The sequence below is a fragment of the Solanum pennellii genome, chromosome 3 (assembly GCF_001406875.1).
Source record: "Solanum pennellii chromosome 3, SPENNV200".
In the NCBI taxonomy this organism is placed as follows: domain Eukaryota; kingdom Viridiplantae; phylum Streptophyta; class Magnoliopsida; order Solanales; family Solanaceae; genus Solanum; species Solanum pennellii.
Genome location: NC_028639.1, coordinates 3,593,854 through 3,614,957, shown reverse-complemented (window position 1 = coordinate 3,614,957; position 21,104 = coordinate 3,593,854). Strand labels below are relative to the sequence as shown.

General features: G+C 39.5%; 2 protein-coding genes and 1 long non-coding RNA gene across 3 annotated transcripts in view; 2 read left to right on the top strand and 1 right to left on the bottom strand.

Moving 5' to 3' along the window:
* The first annotated feature begins 289 nt into the window (after positions 1-289).
* LOC107014758 lies at positions 290-3,276 on the top strand. The gene is made up of 4 exons (XR_001456272.2): positions 290-1,302; positions 1,391-1,494; positions 1,769-1,846; positions 2,993-3,276. It is a non-coding gene; the product is annotated as an uncharacterized LOC107014758 (long non-coding RNA).
* A 9,884-nt stretch (positions 3,277-13,160) lies between these two features.
* Positions 13,161-14,891, bottom strand: LOC107012691. Its single transcript, XM_015212599.2, has one exon. The coding sequence runs from the start codon at positions 14,769-14,771 to the stop codon at positions 13,395-13,397; it is 1,377 nt and encodes a 458-aa protein (XP_015068085.1). The 5' UTR covers positions 14,772-14,891; the 3' UTR covers positions 13,161-13,394.
* A 5,456-nt stretch (positions 14,892-20,347) lies between these two features.
* The window catches only part of LOC107014335, a 2,418-nt gene continuing 1,661 nt past the window's right edge, over positions 20,348-21,104 (top strand). Inside the window, exon 1 of the mRNA XM_015214203.2 lies at positions 20,348-20,898. Within this exon, the coding sequence (XP_015069689.1) occupies positions 20,661-20,898 (238 nt within the window). The 5' untranslated portion in view covers positions 20,348-20,660. The remainder of the gene's footprint in view (positions 20,899-21,104) is intronic.

Here is a 21,104-nt window from a genome sequence, read left to right as displayed (position 1 = left end):
CCCCCACCCCCACCCCCACCACACACACACCAAAAAAAAAAAAAAAACTGTCAACCTTGATATGGATCTCATGGCTCCTCAATATTTATGTTCATATGTGTCCAACAGACTCTAAATTCATAGCCATCCATCTTTAGCCCTGGATTGCAGAATGTAGCCAGAATTCACACAGCTTATCTGTTGAGAGTTTACAGTAAGATAAAGACAGATAAGAATGAATTTACCACGTTTACACAAAAGGTGGGACGGCATCATTCTCATTGTTTCTTTGCAGGCAAGTGCTTCCAAAGAAGCATTTATCTCCCTCTCCTCCTCTATTTTTCTCTGAGTTCATTTCAGAATAGAACATGGAGCCTCAATAATTTCATTTAATGCTTTGTACCTCTTTTACCACACCTAAGATCCTAAAGAATTGAAATAACTCCTAATAACCAAAGGAAGTAAATTGTTTACCTGTAATGACCCTTATTGTCATTTTTAGTGTTTTATCTTCTGTACATCGTTTAGAGCGTTCCTACAGCGATTCTAAGTCATTTATGACTTGCTGGGACTGACAGATCGGTCACCTGGTCATTCGTTTTGTTATTGTGTGAGCTTTAGTATTTTTGAAGCTTATGAACCTTGAACGATCATTTTCGATCAAAAGTTCAAGAAGATGACATCAGAATCCAATTCTGACGATTCCATCAGTTCCGGAAGGGTCATTTTAGTCCAGTAGCATTGTCGACATGACTCCCAAAGTTTTCAGTGTGAGTTGGTGGGATTAGGCGTTTTAACTTTAAGTTTAAAGGCTAAGTTTGACTTTAGTCAACATTCTGAGTAAACGCGCTCGGATGAGAATTCCGTCAGCGCGGTTAGCTCCGGAATGTCGAGTTTGGTCTAGTTTGACCCTTCTTTCGGGTTTTGAGGTTTTTGATATTTTTCCGAGCCCTTTTGTGGTTTTTGACTTAAAATGGCCAATGGAAGTGGGACCCACATTTTATCGAGATGACCTCTGATGAAAATTTCGACTGCGCCTTTGAGTCCGGAATGTCGACTTTGGTAGGGTAGCATATCTATTTTATTTTTATCAGGTTCCGAACGGATTCCGAGCACCCGTCGGAGACTTTAAAGAAAGTAGGCAAAGCTGAATCTGGTGCAGCCCCTATAAAAACCCCAACTTTCAGCTTTATGTTTTACTTTGGAACTTGATATCTTGAGCGATACAACTCCGAATTGGGCGATTCAAAAGGCTAAGTTGTGAGATTTTTCGAGGGCAACACATTGGTGAGCTTGGAATCTGATTTGGGGACACGATTTGAGGTAAATTTTGGGTTTTAAATGCTGTCATAGCTCATTTTCGAGCACAAGTTTTGGGAAATTTCAGAAGGTGATTTCTTGGCCATTTTAGGTCCGAATCAAGTGATTCAAGAGCCTATATTGTGGGGTTTTTCGTGAGGATCGTCGTGGTGTGATTGGTTTTGGCTGTTGGAGCTTCATTTTTGGTAAAATCTGGTAAGTAGCTGCTGCCATTGTTGCTGATTTTTAGCTTAGGATTTGGGTTTTTTTTGTTGCATGTTAATGTTGGGACCGTCTTGAGTCCTGAATTGTGCTCCATTCTGCTATACAAGTTTCGAGAGTTATTTAGGACTTTTATTTGGGGTTAATTCGGGATTTCTCAACGCGGATCCCATTTTTTCCATTTTGACCGTGAAATTGACCCGTCTCCGTTTCTTGCAATTTTAGTGTTTAAATGACTGTAATAACGTTGTGACTCTATTTCTGATAGTGTATCAACGTTTCGAGGCCTTTTAGAAAGTAAAAGATCCGGGGAGTGAATTTTGGAGCGCGCGTGATCTGCGTTCAGGTAGGCTATGGTTTCTCTTCTTAGACTGAACTCGAACATGTGAATGCATGTTGATTAGTTGGAATTTGGGTTGGGTAGTTATTGGATCATGCATAGGTGTTAAAAATTATATTTTCGGCCTTGTTCTGAGAATTATCGGGTAACTGTGAGCATGTTTATATTGACCTTCTTTGCTATATGAATTACTTGTATGTTTGAATACTGGTTGTCAGAAGTATGTTGAGCCTTAGTTTAGGTTTGACTAGGGTTTTCCTTAGAAATGCATGATTCAAAGTCGGTAGGACTTAGTTTAGCCCCGACGTCGCTCGGCCGGCTTAAATCCTTGTAGACTGATGTAGCAGACTTGAGTCTGATAGTTTGGTATTTAGCTAGACGATGAGCTTGCTCTAGCGATAGTTACTCTTATTTCTTAGATGTTACGGCTTCTCGAGTTACGTCAGTGACAATGAATTCCGCTCCGTGATTCAAAGTTGAGTTTCTATTCGACTGTAAGGTCTTACATTGATTAGCTAAGTCTGGATGGTGTTCCATGGGTTTATATGATTATGGATAGATAAAGACTCTTTCAGCATGCTATATCGACATCTTTGTCGGGTATCCGGATTTAAGGTCCGGCCTCGACCATCCACATACTTATGTAGAGCATCCGGTTAGAGGTCCGGCCTCAAGTATGTAGAGCATCCGGTTAGAGGTCCGGCCTCAGTTACTTATATTTTGCAATTGGCTACTTGTGTAATTCTGGTGAGTGTCCGGTTCAAGGCCCGACCTCCGTACCGTCAGATTCTACTTTTTGGTTCGGTGTTCTTTGGCCTCGAGTTCTATTCTCCTTAAGTTATAGTTATTTTGTGTACGCGTCGGACTTATGGGGGTCCGTTCGGGTTTTTATTTAAACTTGTGCACGAGTGTACCTTCTGGGCTTATGGTGGGTCCAGTTAGGTGTAGTTAGCTTATTTATATTAATTTAGTTAGATCTTTATACACTCGTGTGCATTATTGTGTTACTTAGCCTTCCGTTCTTGACCTCTAGTTTTGTGATTTCGTCTTTTCATAGTGCTTTACTTTTCTAGTTCAGTCGGCCTATGATGCCTACTGGGTACCTGTTATTTGGTACTCATGCTACACTCTGCATCTATTTTCGTGATGCAGGTCCGAGCACCAGTAGTCAGCGTTGATCGAGTTTGGAGAATTTCTGGTCTGGAGACAGGGGTGAGCACACAGGGTTTTGTACTATTTCAGTCTCCATCTGTTTATATAAAGACTTGTCTTTTACTTTTCGAGACAGTCTAGTTTCGGTGGTCCACTGTTGGGACTTGTACTCGTTTTGTTGGTAGCTCTGTATTAGTGACTTCCAGGTTCTGGGAGGGATCCTTTATTGCATTTATGTTTTGGTTTGCTTATGTTGTTATAGTAATTTTTCTTAGTCTTGTTTAGTTTCTACCCTCACACCCATTATGTGTGGTTCTGGGTTGTGGTTTGGCTTACCTACTGATGGGTTATAGTAGGTGCCTTCATGGCTCGAGAAATTGGGTCGTGACAAGTTGGTATCAGAGCCCTAGGTTCAACGGTCTCACTTTTACAGAGCTAACGTCTAGTAGAGTCCTGCGGATCGGTGCGGAGACGTCCGTAACTTATCTCCAGGAGGCTACAGGATGTATTTAGGAAAATATCCATTTTGTTTCAAATTCGTGCCGCGTGTGTCTTGTTTGTTTCTTAAAATCTCAGTTGTTTCACTCTATTACAGGATGGCTCGCACGCGAGGCGGTGCGTTCGGGGGAGATGCACCCGGAGCCTCAGTTTGGGGTAGACGTCGACCACGAGGTCGAGGTAGGGCTGCAGCACCTGCCCGGGATATGGAGGAGGAGCCTCATGCAGCGCATGTACCGCCACAGCCAGTGGGGCCGGGGCCCGCCCAGCCACCACCCGCACCGGTTGCAGCACCTGATCTTCATTCCCTCTTGACTCAGATATTAGCAGCTATTGGGGATATGAGACAGGCACCAGCACCAGCAGTACCAGCACCAGCGCTGCAAGATCAGCCGCCACCAGTTCATGTGGCCGCCCCACCAGACTTAGAGGTTAGAGAGATGCCACTGCGGGATCAGAAGATGCTTGGGGTATTTCAGAGGTTGGCACCGCCTATATTCTCAGGGGCGATTGGAGAGGACGCTCACGAGTTCCTGCTCACTTGCCAGGAGCAGTTACAGTCATTAGGCCTTTTGGAGTCGAGAGGAGCTGACTTCACCGCTCATCAGTTCCGTGGGCCAGCCAGGCAGTGGTGGCGCGCGTATCGAGAGTCTAGGCCAGTTGGATCTCCTCCTATATCTTGGAGCGAGTTCTCAGAGGCTTTCTTGGCCCGGTTCATGCCACGGAGCGTCAGAGACAGGCTTCGTGATCAGTTCTCTAGATTGGAGCAGGGATCTATGACCGTTTCCGAGTATGAGGCGAGGTTCCATGAGTTGTCTCGCCATGCTACTATGATCCTGCCCACAGAGGGAGAGAGAGTTCGTTGTTTTGTACGTGGGTTGCGATACCGTTTGAGGGTTGACACAGAGCATATGGTTTCAGCTGGCCGTTCTTTTCTTGATGTGGTCGATCATGCCCGATCCATGGAGCATATTCATCGTGAGGCCCAAGGGGGCAGCGATAAGAGGGCACGCTACCAGGGCAGCTATAGCGAGTCGCAGACTAGGGGGAGGGACTCATATGATAGGCCACGTCAGAGGTTCCAGCAGGGTCAGACCAGTCGCCCTGTTCAGGCGGCATTACCTGTTTCTGAGGGAGGCCAATATCAGCAGAGTAGTCCTAGTACAGGCCAGAATTCGAGGGCATCAGATTCTGTTCCTTCATGCCGCGGTCGGGTTACTACAGGGCGTTCAACTTCGGGGTGTTATGAGTGTGGTGCTCTTGACCATTGGTCTAGAGAATGCCCCCGGCGAGGTCGGGGGGCGATTGTACCAGCTCCACCTACTTCAAAACCAGTTTCAGCCGTGTCTTCTTCGGCTAGAGGAGGTGGTCAGATTCAGCACAGTCGAGAGAGTCGACAGGGTACCAGTGGTGGAGCTCGGGGAGGCAGGTCAGGTGGTAGACCGGGTGCACCAGGTAGAGGTGCTCAAGGCCATTTCTACGCTGCCCCGACAAGGGCGGCGGCTGAGGCATCTGACGATGTCATCTCAGGTACGCTCTTCTTGTGCCATCAGCCTGCTACAGTATTATTTGATCCAGGGTCCACATTCTCGTATGTATCTATTTATTTTGCTCCCCGATTGGGTATGAGGTCCGAGTCTTTGGCAGAGCCGATTCATGTTTCGACCCCGATAGGTGAGTTCTTAGTAGTGGATCAAGTATTGCGATCTTGCTTAGTGACTATCCAGGGTTATGATACTAGAGCTGATCTTATTATGCTAGATATGATTGATTTTGATGTGATTTTGGGCATGGACTGGTTATCCCCATATCATGTGGTCTTGGATTGCTATGCCAAGACTGTTACCTTATCCATGCCTGGTGTTCCCCCGGTATTGTGGCAGGCTACTTATAGTCACACACCGACGGGGATAATCTCTTTTATTCGAGCTAGGCGATTGGTTGCTTCTGGGTGTTTAGCGTATTTGGCCCACATCAGAGATGTGAGTAGGGAGGGGCCTTCAGTTGACTCAGTTCCTGTGGTTAGAGAGTATGCAGATGTGTTCCCTACAGATCTACCTGGCCTACCCCCAGAGCGTGACATTGATTTTGCAATAGATTTGGAGCCTGGCACTCGTCCTATTTCTATTCCGCCTTATCGGATGGCTCCTGCAGAGCTCAGAGAGCTCAGTGTTCAGTTAGAGGACCTCTTAGAAAAGGGGTTCATTCGTCCGAGTGTGTCGCCTTGGGGTGCTCCTGTTCTGTTTGTGAAAAAGAAGGATGGGACTTTGAGGATGTGCATTGACTACAGGCAGCTGAACAAGGTGACGGTGAAGAACCGTTACCCTATGCCTCGTATAGATGATTTGTTTGATCAGCTTCAGGGTGCCGTCGTATTTTCTAAGATTGATTTGAGGTCCGGGTACCATCAGCTGAGGATTAGAGCAGCAGACATCCCTAAGACTGCATTTAGGACTCGTTACGGCCATTATGAGTTCCTTGTGATGTCTTTTGGGTTGACTAATGCCCCAGCCGCCTTTATGGACTTGATGACACGTGTGTTCAGGCCATACCTTGATTCATTTGTTATCATCTTCATTGATGACATATTGGTATACTCGCGGAGCCGGAGTGAGCATGAGCAGCATTTGAGGATAGTGCTCCAGACTTTGAGAGATCAGCAGCTTTATGCCAAGTTCTCAAAGTGCGAGTTTTGGCTTGCATCTGTAGCATTCTTGGGGCACGTGGTGTCCAAGGAGGGTATTAGGGTAGATCCGACGAAGATTGAAGCTATTCGTGATTGGGACAGACCCACTTCTGTTACTGAGGTTCGTAGCTTTGTCGGGTTAGCGAGTTACTACAGGCGTTTTGTTGAGGGCTTTTCTACTATTGCAGCTCCTTTGACTCGGTTGACTCGCCAGGATATTCCCTTTGTGTGGTCGGAGGAGTGTGAGATGAGCTTCCTGAAGCTCAAGGAGTTGCTTACTAGCGCTCCTATATTGACTCTTCCGATTGAGGGCGAGGGTTTCACGATTTATTGTGATGCGTCTGGTGTTGGTGTGGGTTGTGTATTGATGCAGCAGGGCCGGGTTATTGCGTATGCGTCGAGGCAGCTTAAGGTCCATGAGCGCAACTACCCCACCCATGACTTGGAGTTGGCAGCGGTAGTTTTCGCGCTTAAGATTTGGAGGCACTACTTGTATGGAGTTCGATGTGAGATCTATACTGACCACAAGAGTCTTCAGTACATCATGAGCCAGAGGGACCTTAATTCGAGGCAGCGTCGTTGGATTGAGCTCCTGAAGGATTATGATCTCTCCATTCTCTATCATCCGGGCAAGGCGAACGTGGTAGCAGACGCCTTGAGCCGAAAGGCGGTGAGTATGGGTAGTTTAGCCTTCTTATCTGCAGGTGAAAGACCCTTGGCTTTGGACATTCAGTTTTTAGCCAATAGCATGGTTCGATTAGATATATCAGATTCTAGACGCGTCTTGGCTTATATGGGAGTTCAGTCTTCTTTGTATGATAGGATCCGTGGTTGTCAATTTGAGGATAAGGCCCTGGGGTCCCTTAGAGATCGAGTGTTAGCGGGTAATGGTGATCAGGCTACCTTAGATCCTGATGGAGTGTTGAGATTCGCTGGTCGCATTTGTGTCCCGAGAGTTGGAGATTTGATACAGTTGATACTTTCGGAGGCTCATGAGTCTAGATATTCTATCCATCCGGGTACAGCGAAAATGTATCGTGATTTGAGACAACATTACTGGTGGAGTGGCATGAGACGAGATATTGCTGACTTTGTTTCTCGTTGCTTGTGCTGCCAGCAGGTAAAGGCTGAGCATTTGAGGCCTGGTGGGGAATTTCAGGGATTACCCATTCCGGAGTGGAAGTGGGATCGCATTACTATGGATTTTGTGGCTGGTCTACCGAGGACTTCTAGAGGATTTAATAGTATTTGGGTCATCGTTGATCGATTGACCAAGTCAGCACATTTCCTTCCCGTTCAATCTTCATTTAGTGCCGAGAGGTTGGCTCGTATCTACATTCGGGAGGTGGTTCGACTTCATGGGGTGCCAGTTTCTATTATATCAGATCGGGGTTCTCAGTTCACGTCTAGCTTTTGGAGGACCTTTCAGGATGAGTTGGGCACCCGGGTTGACCTGAGCACAGCTTTCCACCCGCAGACTGATGGTCAGTCAGAGCGCACTATTCAGGTCCTTGAGGACATGCTACGGGCTTGTGTTTTGGAGTTTGGTGGTCAATGGGACCAGTTCTTGCCTTTGGCGGAATTTGCATATAACAACAGCTACCATTCTAGCATTCAGATGGCCCCGTTTGAGGCCTTGTATGGTAGGCGTTGTCGCACTCCAGTGGGCTGGTTCGAGTCTACAGAGCCTAGGCCGCGAGGTACAGATTTGATTCAGGAGGCTTTGGAGCAGGTGAGAGTGATTCAGGATAGACTCAGGACAGCTCAGAGTAGGCACCAGAGTTATGCGAATCGGAGGCGTCGACCTTTGAGATTCTCTGTTGGTGATCGGGTATTTCTCCGTGTGTCGCCCATGAAGGGTGTGATGAGATTTGGGAGACGGGGTAAGCTTAGCCCCAGGTATATTGGGCCTTTTGAGATACTTCGGACAGTTGGGGAGGTTGCTTATGAGTTGGCCCTACCTCCAGCATTTTCAGCCATCCATCCAGTTTTCCATGTCTCGATGCTACGCCGATATATTCCTGATGAGTCCCATGTGCTCCAGTATGATGCAATTGAGTTGGATGATCATTTGACATTTGTAGAAGAGCCAGTTGCCATCCTAGCCAGAGATGTGAGGAAATTGCGCTCGAGAGCCATTCCTATTGTTAAGGTCCGTTGGAGGCATCGTTCAGTCGAGGAGGCTACCTGGGAGACCGAGCAGGAGATGCGAGAGCAGTATCCCGTCTTGTTTGAGCCTTCAGGTACTTCTTGAACCTTACTTTCGCGGACGAAAGTTCTTTTTAGTAGTGGATATTGTAATGACCCTTATTGTCATTTTTAGTGTTTTATCTTCTGTACATCGTTTAGAGCGTTCCTACAGCGATTCTAAGTCATTTATGACTTGCTGGGACTGACAGATCGGTCACCTGGTCATTCGTTTTGTTATTGTGTGAGCTTTAGTATTTTTGAAGCTTATGAACCTTGAACGATCATTTTCGATCAAAAGTTCAAGAAGATGACATCAGAATCCAATTCTGACGATTCCATCAGTTCCGGAAGGGTCATTTTAGTCCAGTAGCATTGTCGACATGACTCCCAAAGTTTTCAGTGTGAGTTGGTGGGATTAGGCGTTTTAACTTTAAGTTTAAAGGCTAAGTTTGACTTTAGTCAACATTCTGAGTAAACGCGCTCGGATGAGAATTCCGTCAGCGCGGTTAGCTCCGGAATGTCGAGTTTGGTCTAGTTTGACCCTTCTTTCGGGTTTTGAGGTTTTTGATATTTTTCCGAGCCCTTTTGTGGTTTTTGACTTAAAATGGCCAATGGAAGTGGGACCCACATTTTATCGAGATGACCTCTGATGAAAATTTCGACTGCGCCTTTGAGTCCGGAATGTCGACTTTGGTAGGGTAGCATATCTATTTTATTTTTATCAGGTTCCGAACGGATTCCGAGCACCCGTCGGAGACTTTAAAGAAAGTAGGCAAAGCTGAATCTGGTGCAGCCCCTATAAAAACCCCAACTTTCAGCTTTATGTTTTACTTTGGAACTTGATATCTTGAGCGATACAACTCCGAATTGGGCGATTCAAAAGGCTAAGTTGTGAGATTTTTCGAGGGCAACACATTGGTGAGCTTGGAATCTGATTTGGGGACACGATTTGAGGTAAATTTTGGGTTTTAAATGCTGTCATAGCTCATTTTCGAGCACAAGTTTTGGGAAATTTCAGAAGGTGATTTCTTGGCCATTTTAGGTCCGAATCAAGTGATTCAAGAGCCTATATTGTGGGGTTTTTCGTGAGGATCGTCGTGGTGTGATTGGTTTTGGCTGTTGGAGCTTCATTTTTGGTAAAATCTGGTAAGTAGCTGCTGCCATTGTTGCTGATTTTTAGCTTAGGATTTGGGTTTTTTTTGTTGCATGTTAATGTTGGGACCGTCTTGAGTCCTGAATTGTGCTCCATTCTGCTATACAAGTTTCGAGAGTTATTTAGGACTTTTATTTGGGGTTAATTCGGGATTTCTCAACGCGGATCCCATTTTTTCCATTTTGACCGTGAAATTGACCCGTCTCCGTTTCTTGCAATTTTAGTGTTTAAATGACTGTAATAACGTTGTGACTCTATTTCTGATAGTGTATCAACGTTTCGAGGCCTTTTAGAAAGTAAAAGATCCGGGGAGTGAATTTTGGAGCGCGCGTGATCTGCGTTCAGGTAGGCTATGGTTTCTCTTCTTAGACTGAACTCGAACATGTGAATGCATGTTGATTAGTTGGAATTTGGGTTGGGTAGTTATTGGATCATGCATAGGTGTTAAAAATTATATTTTCGGCCTTGTTCTGAGAATTATCGGGTAACTGTGAGCATGTTTATATTGACCTTCTTTGCTATATGAATTACTTGTATGTTTGAATACTGGTTGTCAGAAGTATGTTGAGCCTTAGTTTAGGTTTGACTAGGGTTTTCCTTAGAAATGCATGATTCAAAGTCGGTAGGACTTAGTTTAGCCCCGACGTCGCTCGGCCGGCTTAAATCCTTGTAGACTGATGTAGCAGACTTGAGTCTGATAGTTTGGTATTTAGCTAGACGATGAGCTTGCTCTAGCGATAGTTACTCTTATTTCTTAGATGTTACGGCTTCTCGAGTTACGTCAGTGACAATGAATTCCGCTCCGTGATTCAAAGTTGAGTTTCTATTCGACTGTAAGGTCTTACATTGATTAGCTAAGTCTGGATGGTGTTCCATGGGTTTATATGATTATGGATAGATAAAGACTCTTTCAGCATGCTATATCGACATCTTTGTCGGGTATCCGGATTTAAGGTCCGGCCTCGACCATCCACATACTTATGTAGAGCATCCGGTTAGAGGTCCGGCCTCAAGTATGTAGAGCATCCGGTTAGAGGTCCGGCCTCAGTTACTTATATTTTGCAATTGGCTACTTGTGTAATTCTGGTGAGTGTCCGGTTCAAGGCCCGACCTCCGTACCGTCAGATTCTACTTTTTGGTTCGGTGTTCTTTGGCCTCGAGTTCTATTCTCCTTAAGTTATAGTTATTTTGTGTACGCGTCGGACTTATGGGGGTCCGTTCGGGTTTTTATTTAAACTTGTGCACGAGTGTACCTTCTGGGCTTATGGTGGGTCCAGTTAGGTGTAGTTAGCTTATTTATATTAATTTAGTTAGATCTTTATACACTCGTGTGCATTATTGTGTTACTTAGCCTTCCGTTCTTGACCTCTAGTTTTGTGATTTCGTCTTTTCATAGTGCTTTACTTTTCTAGTTCAGTCGGCCTATGATGCCTACTGGGTACCTGTTATTTGGTACTCATGCTACACTCTGCATCTATTTTCGTGATGCAGGTCCGAGCACCAGTAGTCAGCGTTGATCGAGTTTGGAGAATTTCTGGTCTGGAGACAGGGGTGAGCACACAGGGTTTTGTACTATTTCAGTCTCCATCTGTTTATATAAAGACTTGTCTTTTACTTTTCGAGACAGTCTAGTTTCGGTGGTCCACTGTTGGGACTTGTACTCGTTTTGTTGGTAGCTCTGTATTAGTGACTTCCAGGTTCTGGGAGGGATCCTTTATTGCATTTATGTTTTGTTTTGCTTATGTTGTTATAGTAATTTTTCTTAGTCTTGTTTAGTTTCTACCCTCACACCCATTATGTGTGGTTCTGGGTTGTGGTTTGGCTTACCTACTGATGGGTTATAGTAGGTGCCTTCATGGCTCGAGAAATTGGGTCGTGACATTACCAATTCTCAAAAAAAAAAATTACCAAGGCAAATGAATGGGGACAAAAAAACCAGTGAATTAGTCTGCCAACAGTAATACCACTAGACAATTAAGGTGTATAGATTGCACCATAAGAAAGAAATCAGAATTCTATTCTTAAGCATGATTTTAATATGTAAAGACAAGGCTTGATCTCGTAGCATGTGAAGGAGGACCAATATCTACTCTAACATGAGATTCTGGGATAGCCAGCAAAACACTAGTGCTGTTAACAAACAAACTATAAACACCTCATGAAATATAGTGTGGTCACAGTTATGATGACATGAGTTGAGCTGTGGATCCCCTGAGGATTTATATAGCTGCCCCTAACTTTTGAGACTGAGGCATAGCTATTTCTTTCTGATAGTGTGATCACAGTTTCATATAAAGCTACGAGAATATGGTGAGTAAGCAGAACTCTTATAAAAAAAAAAGTGGTGAGTAAGCTGAAGTTGATGATTTCCTAATACATTGTCTTTAGCTCAAATGATGAACCTTGTTAACTTCATTTGTGGTAGATTAAGTTGGTCTTCTAAAAATAAAACTGATAACAGGGCTCAGACTTGCCATCTCCTTATTCTTGCTCTTTCAGAGCCAGTAATAGCTACTATTAAGCAATATCTGTTTTTTGATCTGTAAGAAACATTAAGGTAGTATTTATCCTTGTCTCTTATAATGTTGCACACAACATACTAGAGTAACCCAACATAAAACCATACCCAAACTGACCTTCGCACAAACTTCTTGAAACAATTTCTACTACTAATAGATAGCAATAGTACCTTAAATTAGACATTTTCAGAGCTATAATCATCTGCGGAAGAGATCCAACTGTCTAATATCAAGATTATAAAATAGTGTTGACTTTGCAGCTATAACAAAACAAATCAAAATAAAGTAATGAACCATTTAATTTTTCCAAATTTAGAACTTGGTACCACTGTGCATCTATTAATTGAATTAGATTCTTAAGTGTTAGCTTTCCATTTACAGGAGTCAAATGCATGTAGTCATAAGATTACTTCAGTGATGGCAGCAACTTCATCTGAACTTTAACAAAACAAAACGCAAGTGTTCAATATGCAATAATTTAGTTCCTCCTAAACATACAGTAAGTCACTTATCCACAAGGCAAATCCAGATTCAATTAATTCTTTAGCTGCTCCAGTTAAATCTATTGTGAATTCACAAAGCAACATTGACTGGAAAGGTATAATTTACTGCCAAATACCCACCCCATGGTGGCACCCTAACTTTTCTGCATATTTGCATGAGCTGACCAATGGAAAATATACACACTGAAGAAGCTTGCTTTTAGTATTCTACAATATAAAAATAAATCATGCTCTACAAAATTAAATTATCGGAAACGTCTTTGATTATGCAGGGCATTCTTATTGGTTAACTGAGAACTAAAAATACATGCACATAAAGCATGTAAACGTAAAGGCAAAGTCACAAGTTTCTGAGTGAAATATCATGCCACAGTTTAAACTGTTACCACAAAGGATCTTAAACTTGATCATTTGTTTCGTCCTTAGCCCGTGGGTTCTCGAGCATTGATTTTTTATTTTTTATAATAAGCTAATAAAGAATGCATAAATAATAGAGAGTTCAAGAGCCTTGAGCTAGGAGCATGGCATACAATCTATTAATGTGATATAAAATACTAACTAAGCTGTCTAGCATAAAAATTGCATAATGTGCTCTTTCCATACATCATAAGGCAAAAAATGAGAGGAGAAAACAAAATAGTATTCTATAAAAACATTCAAAAGTTTATCACAAAATATTCCATAAAAATTTCAGAAGTGTCACAAAATTGAAACTCTTAGTAAAAGGAATATTTTGAGGGAAAAAAAAAAAGATCAGTTGAAGGGTTGTATAGTTACATTGTGACACACTTGTGGAAAAGCTCATAAAAATGAGAGACCTCGGCTTCCTAATGTGAGTCGAGTAAACAATAGATCAAGATACACACAAGATTCCCTGTCTAAATAGAGCAAGGGTGACTGAACTATATATTGTCCAAACAAAGAGAACCCACCAGGCCATAAACAAAGCCACCTCTTTGTCTAGCAGAGAACAAGGCAATACGCTACATACCCCTTCGTAATTGGTAAGCAAATCGTCACCAAGTTGAGACAAGCCAAGGAAGATAAGTACCATTGATGCAGGCAAAAAGAACTGCAGAACCACAAGGCATACAAAGTGATTGTGCAGGAACACCTTGGCCCTACTATAAGCTAAGTCAGGAACTTTGCTAGCGTGCAGTCTCTGATACCAACACAATACTGCTTCATTCAAGTACATCTGCACGTTTGATCGCAACGATACAATCTGCAATAAGCCCGAAACCACCAAACACCATAGCCTTAAGCTATCGAATTCCGACTTCTGCATACCCACATTTCCAACCAACTTTGTAGCATTTTCAATTCTTGAATTTTGATGAGCACCCTTATTTTGATCAATAAGTAATAGGTCAGTAAACGGTTTCACCCAAAGCATTGATGTCAAAACCATGACCAAATAGTTAGCATGAAGAAGCAATCGCGCAAACCATCCACACGAAACAATAGGCAAATTACAACGAAGCTGATCAGTTCCAAGCCAAAAGGCATGAGCAATTCTCACTGCTGGCATATACAAAAAACATGAAACACAGCCCATGAAAATTGCAAAAAACAACTTCTCAAACCCATGTAATGCTTCAAAATGAACATCAAAAACCCATTTAGGAACTGCCCCATGTACAATACCAAGAGATACAATAAACCCAAGAATACCCAAAAGAATACTCAAATGCCTCTCCGACAGCTTAGATGCAGATCTTTCAAACGAAACCCTAAAAATCAAAACGAAAATCCTACCAACACCCAAAAACCCAAATAGAATCGGAACAAAAGAACCGCTCTTCCACACCCCAGACTGTTCAGATTTTGGCAAGAATCGATGAAGCAACAAACAAGAAAGAGAAACAAGAATAGAATTAAAAACACTACGAAAATCCTCGAAATAAATCCTTGTGTGAAGATGACCATCACTAAGCTTTAACCTAAAGATCTGAGCTTTATTTTCATCAAACTCAAATCGTTCCTTAGATTTCTTTCTGGGTTTGAGGTCAGAATCATTAGTACCTGGCCTTCGAATGGCTGCCCGAACCCCATTAGAAGATGCATTGTTTGGAGCAACATCATCAGGGTGAACATAAGTGAAAAGGCCAGAGAGCAAAAGTGCAGGGATCTTGATGAAGTGAAGAAGGAAAGTGAGGGAGAGAGCAAGAGCAGCTTGGAGAAAGAGATTGCCAGACAAAATTAGGAGTAAAGAAGATGAATTGGGCATTTTTGAGAGTTGCCAAAAGGATCTTGAAATCCAAGGTGATGAGATCTCAAAGGAACAGAGATATTCAGTTCGGGTCAACAAGGAAAGTCATTTGGATCTTGGATCTTCCTAACTAATTAGGAAATATTGTGATAATTTAGTGTGTAATCAGTAATCTCTTCGTTCCGTTTTAATTGTCCTGGTTTTCTTTTTTGAGAGTGATAAAAATTTTATCTTGAGATATATTCAGGAATCACATATTTGATTTACAACGTAAAAGAAATTCTTTATTTACATGATAACTATATCTTTAAAGTACTTCTCATAATTAGACATTCATTATAATATAAATATATTTGTGTCTCGTTAACATCTTACTAGATAAAACTAAGTGAAAAAATCTAGCGAAGGAAAAGAGTACACATATCTAATAATACGCATTGTATATGTTCTTTAAAAACCTTACAGAAATAACCCAATGAGACAAAACTTTGTGAGGAAAAAAGAGTACATCACGTATTAACTCCTCCTAATAAGAACATCAATCCAGAAACTCGAATCTTCGTTTTCCAAGTTTGTGCACAATCCTCTTGAAAGTTGTAGTTGCTAGAGACTTGACGATAGGTCAACTAAGTATTCCTTGAATAGACTTGTTACATGTTGATATCACCATTCTTGGAAGCTCACGAGTGTATAAATGATTGGACGAAATATGCTTCCTTCTATCTTCGTTTCTTCTATTATTAATAATATGTCTTACCAGAAAAAGAAACATTGATTCCATCAAATCAACGTTGTTGGGGCAGTGCACACGGATCTTCAAGGTTTTTGTATTATTTGGTCAGTTGATTAGAGAATCATGGTGATAACGTAATATGAAACTATATAAAACAATGAGAGGATTAAAGTAGGGAGAAGAGAGAAGACTTATTATTTCTCTTGTGGGATATTTTGGGATCCACATATCTGATTTACAAGGAAGGAAAACCTTTTTATTTATTGGGAAACCTAACTTGGTCCGCAAGTAGGTTTCCTAACCATATCTTAAAAAGACTTCATATAATTAGACATTCATTGTAATACAAATATATTTATAACACCTTCCCTTGAATATCAGTAGATTGATATGTGTCTCCTTAAAACTTTAATAGATAAGATCCAATTGGGAAAAATAATAGTGAAGGAAATATAGTACACGTATCTAATAATACGCGTTATGGATGCTTCATTAAAAACCTTACAAGGAAAATCCAATAGGACAAAATCTTGTGAGGGAAAAAGAATACATCACATATTAACTCCCTCTAGTGAGAACATCAATCCACAGACTTGAATCTTTGTTTTCCAAGCTTGAGGACCATCTTATTGAAAGTTTTAGTTGGTAGAAACTTGGTGAAAAAATCAATGATAGTATTACTTGATTAAACATCTTGCATGTTGATATCACCATTCTTGGGAGCTCATGTGTGTAGAAAAGTTTTGACGAAAGATGATTCCTTCTATCTCCTTTCATGAATCATATCTTTAAGATCAAAGATTTCTATAAGTTCCTTACTTCAACTTCTTTAAGCAAAGAGTTTCAATTCTAGTCATCAATTTACATAACAATACTTGTATATGCTTTATGTATTTTGAATCTATTTAATCCTTATGAGGATTATAAATAAGTTTTTCAAAAACTTGTATATGCTTTAGATTTTGAATCCGTAAGATATTTTCATATCAATTTCTTCAAGTGATAACATTTAATATTAAATATATGACATCTTCTAGTGCCTAGATTGCAAGTCAAATAAGTTTTACGTTTATCAAGATGCACCATTCCACTTTTCACTTGATAATTATTTCTACACCGACATGCTTTAGTAGTGGTAGAATTTATATCATCATAATTTTTTACAATATTGCGCGCTATTATATCAAAAATATCATCAACGATATATCATTTTGTATGGATTCACAAGACAACATAACATATTGAGATCTCATACTTCATTATTTTTAAGTATGTATCCTTGTCATGAGTTCAAGAAGTTTTATATTGTAAGCTCTTCAAGAGCACATTGTCTCTTTGTTATGATTATTTTGATTCTTTGGTCCTCCTCTTTCTTTGATAATTATTTTATTTGAATTCAATTTGTCTATCATGCTTTATGCTTTTCGTAAACTCTAACCTTTGGAAACATTCAATATAAACATATACCACTTTTGTGTTGCTTCTTAGCTCTTCCTTATTTTAGACAAACTAACATATATTTCAATCTATTTTGGAGAATTCATATTTATGCATCATAGTATATTCGTTAATCATATACTGTACATCAAAATTATCAGATGAAAAATATTTGGTCCTTGACCATAAATTAATTAAAAGAAAATTTGATCATAATTTATTGATCTGATGCGTACAATTACTTTATGCAATATCATATTTCATTTCAACACATGAAACTTTATTTTCATAAGCAAGGATTTCACTATGTGACTTATTTAGTGTCACGTTATTCTAAATATTTATCAATCTCATCAAGATAAATTGTCTTGATTACTTATTCGGGAAGTTGTGCTCTTAACTAAATTATCTTGCCACAAACAATTTTGCGAATGTCAAACTGCAAGTTGACAACAAATGCACATGTGATTATGTTATATATGCATCTCTTTATCATATCACATGATGTGAACGGGCCCATATTCATCTTTTATACTTTTTGGAATTTAGGGATTTGATCCCAACATTAGTTGATCCAATCAACTTATCATGAGAACAAGCAACAAAAAAAATTCTTGAAGAATCTTCTAGTTCTTAAATATATGTCTATTACTCAGTATGCACATCTTTGAGAAGACCAAATTATTTATGTCAACTAATAAAATTATTAGTACTTGTAAACGCGAAGTTCACTATGACATGTGCCTTTTAATTTAGTAAATTTCTTATTTACTATTATATGAGTAAATTTTAATTTAATTACTCTGAGAGTAATTTTTATATTTATTTCTTCTCAGTTATTCAACCCATTCTACAGGTGAGTCGCGATTCCATCATTGAACGGACTAATCTGATTATCAGAAATAGGGCTGGGCATTCGGTCAGTTCAGTTTGATTTGTAAATTTCAGTTCGGTTTTCGATTTGACAAAATATGAAGGGAAAAGGGACGAATTTACCCCCGAACTTTAATAAAAGGTGCGTATATACCCTCCGTTATACTATACGTACACATATATCCCTACCGTCCAATTAGTGGTACAAATATAACCCTCTCACTAACGGAACCCTATTTTATTACACATATCATAATCCTATTATACTACCCGTTTGACCCCTTTTTTAATCCATAATCCATAACCCGCCCCATAACCCATTTAAAAAAATCCTAATTAAAACACTCAAATTAATATTAACCCAAATATCTCACACACCAAAACTCTAGTCGTCTCCCGTTCGTCGGGATTCAAGTTCGTCTTCGTCGCGACGACCTTGTCAAATTTCAAATCTATCGTGTGTTGGTCATAATTTCCTAGTCAAATTTTCATCTATCTATCGTCTCCTTCAATTTAGACCTAAACCATGTCTGAAAGTTCTAGTGATTCAATTAGTAACTCCATGTTAATGACTTGTTTTTGTGGTGAATTGGCGCATTGTTTCACTTCAATAACTCTTTCAATTCAGACATAAAACCACTGTGTATATGTATAGTAATTTATATTTGTATAAGTATAAAAGAGGAAAGAGGTGAGAGATTGGAAGAGAGGAGAGAGACGGCGCAATTACAACTAAAATAAAGTTGTGAGAAGTAATTAATTCAAACCATAGTTATGTTAACTAATTAACTAGTACTACCTCCATCCCTAATTACTTGTCCACTTTTCCTTTTATAGTTGTCCCTAATTACTTGTCCATTTTGATTAATTAAGAAAGGACAAATTTTTTACCTATTATACCCACAATTAAATGACTAATTACTTTGAAAAATATAGTACTTTTCATCCACTTCATAATTAATAGGGGTAAAATGATAATTTCACTACGTCATTAATTATTTTCTTAATAGGTGTACCAATTCAAAAATGAATAAGTAAAAAGGAACAGAGGGAGTATATGTTTGTTTATCCGTGTAATATTCCCCCTTGTAATATATTAAATGTAAAGAGATTTATTAAATATTTTAACCATAAAATCAATTACTATATTAATAACTTAGAGGTTAAAATTTACAAATTTTAAATTTGCCATCATGTTGTTGATAATGACAAACAAAAAAAATCAAAGAAGTAGGAGTGGATAACAATATCCCCCACCTTCGATTGATCTATCGTCATCGTCAACATAATAAAAGGTGTACAATTTTTATTTTCTGCACTTTTGACGATTCGGTAAGGGATACTTTCATGATACCCCCTCTTTAACAAATTAAATATCTACTATGTCTTATTCTATAGATATTTTTAATTCACTGTTATAAATTATGATCGGATAGTTGAGATTTTATGCGTCATTTTTAATTAGAGATTTTGAATTTAAACGTAGGTTTGAAGAAAAAAAATATGCTGAGAGCAACGTCCACAAAATGTAGTTGCAATATACAATTTAATATAATCAAGTTTCAATACAGATATTGAACATTGAGTAAGAAAAAGAAAGAAGATATTTTGAATTCATTGTGTGATGTTTCGTTACACTTGCACCACTACATAGAATGTGCTTCATGCTCTTCATGGTTTCTGAAATACTTGTAAATTGAGATTATCATTGCTAATTTTATCCTAGTTTAATTAATCCGAAAACGATGGTCAAGTAAATAAGGGATCCAAGTTTAGTATTCTTTGCATATTTATTCGATCAAGCTCGTCACATCAAACTTGTCTTATTATATATGCATTGTTACGAACTATAAGTCGAAGTGAGTTATTCAAAACACACCCAGAAAATAACGAATGCAGGTTCATTTGTCATTTAAAAGAAACTGTACCCAGAAAATCATAAAACTTCTTATAGTGATGTGAGCAAGCAACAGATTGTAATTAATTTGGTACAAAAAAGATACTAGCACGTCTACAAGGGATGGATTGCAACATGTAACCAATTTTTCTCATGCAATATTCAAATTTTGCTACAAATATTTAAGCACTCTCTGCCTTTTCTATGTCTCATCAATGCAATATATCCCCACACACTTCAAAAAAAAAAAAAAAAACTAAGAAAAAAAAGATACATGTATTTTAAATTTTCATTCTATTTGACATTTCACATGTATTATATAACTGATATAAAATTTAATATTATTAATATTTATTGCAAAATTTCATGTAATATCAAGTTTTTTTTTTAAAAAAAAATCTTCAGATTTTCGTGTCATATTACTTGTCGGCCACTTTGTTTGTCCTTGACAAAATTTGTTAAGAAATTATAAATAATTTACTACTGTAACTCTCTTTAAATATATTCTGTTTATGTGCTTTGTTCAGAGAACAAATACACTCTTTTGACTAAGACGCATATAAATTATTCTATGCAAGGTGTATAAAATGTAAAATTATATATGTGTACTAAAATAATTCCACATTACAATGCATTACATGTAGTCATGTACTATTATTAAATACATACGTAATTAATTTTCAGCATAATTTGTATCGAAACGAAATAAGTTGTGCGAGTAATAGTGGGTGAAATGTTTGACAATGATATATTGTACCCCACACTCGTCAGTACAATTGTAAAGATATAATAATCATATAAAAAGTCCCAAAATATCCTAATTGGCATTCGAAACTTATAGAGAGAGCGAAAAACACAGACCAACCCACCTGGTGGTCTTCCGGCAATACACCGGCCGGAATTTCAAATTTCCGGCGGCAGCACCGGTCGAAGAACAATTACAGATCGACTCAGTTCATATATATATATGGATCCGAAGAAGAAGGATTTTGAAGGAAAATACGAATCGTCGAGTAACAGTTTGTATTGGACTAATGAAAGGCATGTTCATTTTCTCAATTCAATTGAAGCTTCTTTTGTTCAAACTTTGCTGGAGAATAATAATAACGCCGCCCCTATTCTTCCGCTCGACCGCCATTTGCCCGATAGTACAGATTCAACCCTTGATACTCCTAAAGAAAGACGACGCAGATTTTCTACTTCAGGTAACTGAACAAAAAAATTATTGCTAATTTATTTAATAGTAAATTATTAAAGTATGTTGTTAGCCGAAGGCTATTTAGCTGGCCTTCGGCTAACAGAAGTTAGTTGCATGCTATATGCTGTACTAGTAATGTGTGCACAAAAAATATTGTACATACTAGTCCTGCAATCTGCAAGGAAACAGATCTGGAATTATATATATATATAT